The sequence below is a fragment of the Xenopus tropicalis genome, chromosome 6, assembly GCF_000004195.4.
Source record: "Xenopus tropicalis strain Nigerian chromosome 6, UCB_Xtro_10.0, whole genome shotgun sequence".
NCBI lineage: Eukaryota > Metazoa > Chordata > Amphibia > Anura > Pipidae > Xenopus > Xenopus tropicalis.
In genome coordinates, this window is record NC_030682.2 from 51,346,471 (window position 1) to 51,354,836 (window position 8,366).

The 8,366-nt window shown below is 40.4% G+C and overlaps 1 protein-coding gene across 3 annotated transcripts in view; it reads left to right on the forward strand.

Annotated features, from left to right (window-relative positions):
- Positions 1-5,315, forward strand: part of nod1 (nucleotide binding oligomerization domain containing 1) — a 29,708-nt gene extending 24,393 nt beyond the window's left edge. For all 3 annotated transcript variants that reach the window (XM_002937854.5, XM_031903996.1, XM_012965539.3), the window contains exons 11-13: positions 2,598-2,681; positions 4,107-4,190; positions 4,880-5,315. In XM_002937854.5, the coding sequence (XP_002937900.2) occupies positions 2,598-2,681; positions 4,107-4,190; positions 4,880-4,952 (241 nt within the window). In that variant the 3' untranslated portion in view covers positions 4,953-5,315. The remainder of the gene's footprint in view (positions 1-2,597; positions 2,682-4,106; positions 4,191-4,879) is intronic.
- Positions 5,316-8,366: the final 3,051 nt, after the last annotated feature.

Genomic DNA, 8,366 nt, shown 5'->3' on the forward strand with positions numbered 1-8,366 from the left:
AATTCGAATTAGCGCTTCTAAAACTTGAATGTTTGATATTTACTAAGTGGAAATTTTCTTTAATGTATTCAAACTCGATTTCAAATCGAAAAAATCAAAAATAATTATATGGCAGGGTGCACAGCCAAATTGAATGTATACCAAAATTATTCCACAACATCCTATTTACATCCTATGTAAAAAATCACAACTTTATTGTGAACACATTGCACAAAAGTAGTCCTAGGGACTAGGGATCCGGGATTCAGTTCGGTATTTGGCCAGGATTTGGGTTTTTCAGCAGGGTTCGGATTCGGCCGAATCCACGGTCCTAGCCGAACCCAATCCTAATTAGCATATGGTAATTAAATGGAAGGGTTAAATCTTCCTGTGTGAATACTGAAGTGGAACATTTCCACTAAGGATTCGGTTCGGTATTCGTCCAAACTCCTTACCATGGATTCGGGGGTTCGGCCGAACCCAAAAAACTGGGTTCGGTGCATCCCTAATATATATTCACACATACTGAAAAATTTTCACTTCCATGTTCACATAGGAACATTTAACCCTTCCAAATCCTAATTAGCATATGCTAATTAGGATTTGGTTCGGCATTCGGCCGAATTCCTTACCATGGATTCGGGGGTTCGGCCGAACCCAAAAAACTGGGTTCAGTGCATCCCTAATATATATATATATATATATATATATAAATATACACACATATTTGCTTTAAAGGAGAAGAATTTCGACAATGAAAACTAGCTCATGATAAATAAGCTTCATCATACGGAAATAGGAAACTTTCTAAATATGATTGGTTCAGCATTCTCTATTAATTCTAAAATAATCAGTACATTTACTGTTTATCTGTCTCTCTACATGCAGTTTTTTGTTAGAATCGGTAATATTGAAAGACAGTTCCAATACACTGACTAGGCAAATGAAGTAAACACCATTGATCTAACGTTCAGTCAAAATCTAATTCCTGCATGAAGAGAGAATGAAAAGAGACAAACTGCTACGAGGCAGATACAAAAGCGGAACTTGATTATTTCAGAAACAGCAAAGAACATTTTTTTGAGTACATTTAGACAGTTTCTTATTTCCATGGGATAAAGTTCCTTTTTTATGATATTTTCATGATAGTATTCATCAAATGCTCATTTTCATGATAGTTCCCCTGTTGGTGCTCATGTGAAGATGCTGCTTTCTGCATATTCATGGCCTGCAGCCCGAGTTTGTGTGTGTGGGCACCTTGAAGTGCTTCTAAACCAAAACACAAACTTTTTCCTAAAGAAAGACAATACAATTTTAAGCAATTTCCAATAAAAAATGTAAAATCAGTGAACATTTGTAGTAAAGGTGTACTGGAAAGTATCTTAGAATTTTCTTTCATTAGGCAATATTATATTTTTAGAGTCGCAGCACTTGTCATACGATGAGTAAAATTGTATATTGATATTATTCTATGGGACTGGTACTTGAAGAAATGTTATAAAGTTGTGGTATCGTAGAAAGCTTAGGGTGCCACTATGGGTTTGAACATATTTTCAGTGTTTATAAAAATATATTTTTGTTAAAGGAGAACGAAAGGCAAAGTCACTTGGGGGCGCCAAAATGTTAGGCACCCCCAAGTGACTTTAATCGCTTACCTTGTACCCCAGGCTGGTGCCCCTGTTAGGAGAAAACAGCACCAGCCCGGGGTAGCTGTAGTGAGCGTTTCCGCCTTCCTTTTCTGGCAAATGCCAGTGATCGGCGCATGCGCAGTCTGTTTAAGTTCGGCTTTTCACTCTACTGCGCATGCGCGCGTGAGTAAATTTAGGAAGGAGGAAGCACTGCAGCTACCCCGGGCTGGTGCTGTTCTCTCTTAACAGGGGCACCAGCCCGGGGTACAAGGTAGGCGATTTAAGTCACTTGGGGGTGCCTAACATTTTAGCACCTCCAAGTGACTTAGCCTTTCCTTCTCCTTTAAACTCCTTTAAGTGAGTGTAATGGCGATTATACAGGGTTGGGACCTGTTATGCAGAATTCTCAGGACCTGGGGTTTTCTAGATAAGGGATCTTTCCATAGTTTGGATCACTATTCCTTAAGTCTACTAACAATCATTTAAACATTATATGAAACAAATAGGATTGTTTTGCCTCCAATAAGGATGAATTATTTCTTAGTTGTGATCAAGTACAATGGATTTCTGGATAATAGATCCCATACCTCTATTGATCCTTATGGTAGAAATGTTAGTCTTGTGACCCTGCAAACACTGCTCCATACCACAGGCTCCCAAGCTGTGCATCTGCCACCTAGTGAACAGGGGGGCTCAGCCTATAGGGCAGTTCTTGTAAGACAATGGGGTGAATGCTCCCCCGGATACTCCTTCAACTAAAGGACAGTTAGATTGTTGTTTTATACAGCTGTAATGTTGAACTAAACCTGTGTTATTTTAATTGGTAGTTTAAAGGTTTCTTTTTCATTATGACTGTTTTCAGGTTTCCATTTTATATACTTGACACCTAACAATTTGGCAGATGCTTTAAATGCTTTGCATTTTGGCTGAAAGTTCAATAATCTAAGTAGTAATACGCCCCTGGTGCCCTTTTTTCTCTTATGAATCCAGGCTCACTGAGAACAAGCTGACAGATGAAGCGGCAGAGCACTTTGCCAAGATGGTAAAGGTTAACAAAACCCTCCGGCACCTGTGGTAAGTTATCTCTCAGAGAGGCTCAGTGACTGATGTAAACTTAATTATCTGCTGCTTTTACCATTTACATAGCCATTGCCAGATGTTTCACTAACATATTATGTTCATAAAATGCTGGTGGTTGGGGCTGTATTTAAGCTATACAGAGAACCTGTAATTAACAGGGTTGGCTCTGACCCAATATACTTCTTGGGTGCATAAAATCCACATTTACTTTTGGTTCTGATTTTCAATTTTTTTTGTATCAATAATAACACATTGATGTGTTAAAGAAGAGTGGGACAAAATGCAAAAATGCTGTCTGTTTTGTTATGTTTCTAGGGACACAGAATATATAGGCTTTGCTGAATGACTATATAACTACTCCCTTCTCCAGATTCTACCTAAAGTGGCTCAAGGCTGGTCCTGCCCAGAAAAGGGCATAATAGCAGCTGACCATTGCCAACCCCTCCCTTATGCCAAGTAGCCCAAAAAAGTAAGCACAGTGTTAGAGGTGCAGGGGTACCAACTTGTAGGCATGCCCCAGATATATGAACTCTAAACTGTGTGCTCTACAAACATAAAACCTCTACATTTTGGTTAAAAAGCTTTTGTTCTTTTTTTATTGCTCTCTTTGCAATCACAGCTTCCCAAAGAACTGGAGTGAGCAATATCCAGAATATGTGAAGGCAGTCTCCTGAAATGCAGAATGTAGTCCTGAGTTTGCCCAGCTGGTGGAGCTAGAGCACAGGGCTTCCAATAGACATTGCCTCTACAGACACTGTTGGAATGATACCCTGGTGACTTTGGTGCATGTGGGTACATTATTCACTGTAAGGAGTAAACCCTTTGCACCCAGTTCCACAGGCAGAATAATTTGCTCATGACAACAGCTGATGAAAGGGGGCAAAGTTTATTGGGAGAAAAAACTGGGGGTTTTTGCATCTGGTTTTTGCTCTTTACCTTTAGCAAATGAGCCCTAGTGCCAGTATTCACTTATGTAGATGCATTGTAACAGAAATGAACATTTTAACAGTCAGGGTGGATATATATATATATATCATGTATATATGAGTATTATTGCAGCCATTCTCCTCTGGGTCTCCAGGAACATATTTATAACCTGAAAGGGCCATACTTCTCTACTGGTGCTAACACTCTCCTGCTTTTAGCACCACCAAGACAAATGTCTATCACATTTTAAATAATTTAAAATAATTTGTATTAATTTATATAGTTATTGCCCAACCCATAACTCATAAATTACGTTATATGGGGGGGGGGTCTTCATTGAGGCCACCCTGTGTTTCTTTAGCAGCCTTGTGTTGCACGGAGGAAAGGGTTCCTTTGGTGCTGGAGCTTTACTTTCTTGTTCCTGCTAATGTTCTACACTTGACAGTTATAAACTTAATATGAATAAAGCATGCGGTAATCTGTTTCTGTCAGGCTTGTGAATAATCAGATCACAAATCATGGAGCTGAACTGCTGTCCGAGGCCCTGCAGCACAACACTGTAATGGAGGAGATCTGGTAAGTGCTTATTGTAGGGCCCTCCTTTTATTTGTATTTTATAATGTGCTCCTCATTCATAATCAGGCACCAGGAACACCAGTGGGGTAAAATGTCCCTAAGGTAAATTCATCTCATATTTTGATGTAACAATTTCAGAAGAATTCTTCTCCTGTTCTGCAATGTTTTATTTTCACTGACATGTGGGGAATGCTTCAGCTTCAGTATTTCTTGCCCGCAGTGCTGCTGATTAGCACATAGGCATTGCTTAATAATATATTAGGGATGGCCTCCTGAGCTTCTGTGCTTAGCTAGAAACCTCATAACTGATCCCCACATACTGGTGCCCAATCATTATTGTCAGACATTTTTGTAGAGCAGAGAGGATGCAGAGCTGTGGCAAAGTGTTCACATAGCTTGGGGCTAATTTATTTAACACTGGTCAAATTTGCACCTGGTAGTAACCCATGGCAACTGATGAAAGAGCTGAAGACCTAATGCAGATTCTCCTAGAATATCACTATCTACATTATACTGAGGCAAAACATCCCTTAAAAGGGAAAATGTACCTAATGTTTTTACTTTTAAGGAATACAGTGTGTCTTACCTATAGTCAACCTGCTAGAGCCAGGCTATGCAAAACTGACAGTACTGAACCTGCAGGCAAGAACCGATAGAATATTTAAACTCTTTCTACCTTTGCCTTTCAGTTTACAAGGAAACCCACTCACACTAGGGGAGAATCAACCATTTGAGCAGAACTCCAGGATCTTTTGTATCTGATTAACTTGTGTAAAAGAACAAGAAACTGAGGCCCAAAGACTGTAAGACAAAGGGAATGAAGTGCAGCTGCTTAGTGGGGAAAACCTTGGAGCCGTTGTTGGAATGAACTACAAACTGCATAATATACGCTATATTATTTCTATACAGGGAGTATCAAGCTGTTGAAAAACAAGCAAAGCTCATGCCCTCTGGTTCCAGCCACTGCACATTAAACGTTAAGCCTTTGGGCATTAGATTAAGGGGCAAATGCATCCAAAGCTCAAAATAGATCATGACAAAGTTGACAGTTCTGAATGTGAACTGAATACAGTTGTTAGAACTACAAACCATGATGGGATCAGGTAATAATGGTTGTTACATTAATCATCTGGTAAGTGCTTTTTCATAACAGTATTATTATTTCTTGGGTTGCTGTTACTTGAAGTTTGGGGTAGAGTCCTGCATCAGGTGAGGTACCTGGGGATTACCTACAAAGCAGTCAGTTTCAGGTAGAAAGTTCTCTTATTTCTGTCCTTCCGGGCAGTCTGCGGGTACCCCAGCTATGGTGCAGGAGTGGTCCCTCCTAGCTTCCCCTCACCTAGGTCACAGCTTCCTCTTACCCTTCTGCTCTGGCTCCAGAGTGACGTCACTTCCCTTATACAGTGACATCACTTCCAGTTTCGCGGGTCCCAGGTCAGACCCGTAAAACTGGAAGATAAGGTTTGCAGTCCAGGTAGGGTAGTGGGTCTGGGTAGGGGGACTTATTGGGTGGTGGGTCTGGGGAAATATAGAACAGAGATTTAGCTTGAGTTGCCCTTTATATTGGATTGACGTACTGAGACCATATCCCAGGGCAGTCCTTTCTCATATGTTAATTGAAGTCAAACTCCTTTTTGCTTTATACTGGAAAAGTCAGCTTTCCCTCAAAAGAGTCCCCCACACAATATGATACAAAATATATATGCACCCTCAGCCACTGTGTCGGGCTGATTGCAGGCACATTACGTGGAATTCAGCCCAAATCTGGAGAGCAGTTTTGCACCAAAATCCGCTTCATGTGCTACACCAGATCTAAAGCAGTGGCGCTGGCCGCAGGCACAACAATTACATTATTGACGTGTAAGGGCAGAGCTTCTCTGCTAGTTGAAATATGCTGATAATGCTATAGCCCTAAGTGTCTATGAAGGTTTTCATTCTTTCAGGTCATGACATATCTAATCTAAAGCAACTGGACTTGCTAAGTAACCATTAAAGACGTTTCACTACTCATCTGAGCAGCTTCTTAAGTTCAACTGACCTGAAGAAGCTGCTTGGACAGGTAGTGAAATATCTTAAACAGGGCAACAATTAAAAATGAAACTTTCTATATTCTACATCCTGATTCGAAAGATCAAAGTCATACAAATTAACAGCTCATTGAGTAGCCCTCTGTATAATGAGCTGCTCTTTATCTTAAAAGATGACAGGCTGTAGCTGTGGGAGGGAGGGGTTTGTTTATAGGCAAAAGGTAAGTTCAACATAAGCCCCTAAAGGAGACATATTAGATAAATGGGAAAACCCTCATTTTGTAGGCAATTATGAATAATATATGGTGCTGGTTTCACTTCGTGCTAAAAATTAATCCTATCTGTAACAATAGCCCCTTTATTAGGGCTCCCTATAGATCGTATCACTTCTCTGTTCGAGTTTGAAATGGATAGTGGGCATGTCCTAACGGTCCCTGCCAGAAGCACAGTAGGGGGAAAGCCAATCACAGCCCTGCACTCACACAAGCAAAGACAGGCTTCAGTTCCCTATCAGGTCAACCTAGGTTCCTATCCTACAGTGCAGTGTATGGAGGGCCGGCGGCTCCCCAGCTCATCCAGAGAATTCAGCCAGCAGGAAGTGGAACAGATGGGCGGGGCTAGTGGGGTTTTTGTGGAATTTCTCAATAAATCAGTCAGAAACACTACTTTTTTAAGCACAATCCTTCTATATTTAGAGGAGTATAATTCACTGGCACATTCATAATTTTTTTAGGATATGTCTCCTTTAAACTTTACTCTGGAAAATAGTTCTGTTTTGGGTCTACCCACTAGTTCTCTATGAAATAATAAGGGACATAAACATAAGGGCATATCTATTATAGCACGTAAGCCAGCATCACTGGTGATATTACCCATAGCAACCAATCATATGTTTGCTTTTGTTTTCTAACTTGTAGGTGACTGTTCAATTCTAATGGCTGATGGTTGCCATGGGCAACATCACTGGTGATGTTGGCTTACACATTGTAATAAATGTGCCCCATAGTGTATAAATAGCAGCTACACAGGGTGGGTTAATGCAGCTTAGGTCATATTAGCCATAGGACAATTGGGAGCGATGGTCTGTTTCTTTTACCCATTCAGCTCTCACGTATATGTATGTGCTTTCTTTTCTACTGTGTGCGGCTTTTGTACAATAAGTAAAGAACATGACATAAGAAAATCTTTTCTGTTGTGTTGTTGGATTATTTGCCTATCTTTTTTTTATTTCAACCTAGATTCCAATCATGTATCAATCTGCACTAAATGCGTATTAAGAAACTTTAGCTGCCTTGAAAATGATGTTTCATTGCATATTTATTAGATTTGTCCCAGTAGAGGTTCAGATTTACTATATCGATACAGATAATTTATTGATGTGCAGAATTGCTACTTTCTCTGCCTCTGTGAATTGAGAGGTTAGTTAAGATTATACAATCGATGGGGCGGATCTGGGGCATGATGACCATGCGTGTGTATTTTCCTTTTTCCATCATGGTCCCATGCTACTTTTTTGCAGGGCCTATTTCCCAGAGGGCTAACCTGGCTAGTGGGCAAATAATGAGGCTCAAACTGCCTTAGAGCTAAACCTCACCGGAGATTTGGATCAGATTTTGTGGGTCAGATTTTATCTAATCCTGTCATGCAACAGCCCACAACAGAAGGGGCATGAGCAAAATCTGATCTCCATAGGCTGTAATGTAAAGTTGGATCAGATAAAGTCAGATGGTGGGATTTGTTTCTGCATCTACATCCGACAGTCAATGGATTTTAATGAGATAGAAAAGTCTGTCAGTCACCACTAGATTTTATCTTATTGGATAAAAACACAGCAGGTAGCATTCTCCTCCACCAGGCGTGTTGTGTTGGATGGCAAATCTTTCATATAGTTTACACATCAGATTTTGACCCTTGTGACTACATATGACTTGCAGGATGCGAACCGACAAAAGCCCCCAGGAAGCTTTGGGGCCCCATGATTATTAAAGACAGCACTACTCCAGTGTGGTCACAATCTATTCTGGAGAATGACAGGCTCCAATGCATGCAAATAACACAGTAAGGGGTTACTATGGGCAGTTTGGCCAAAATAACCTGAACTAAAAATACCTTGGCACACTGTACCCTTTAGCTGGTAGGTGGCCATATG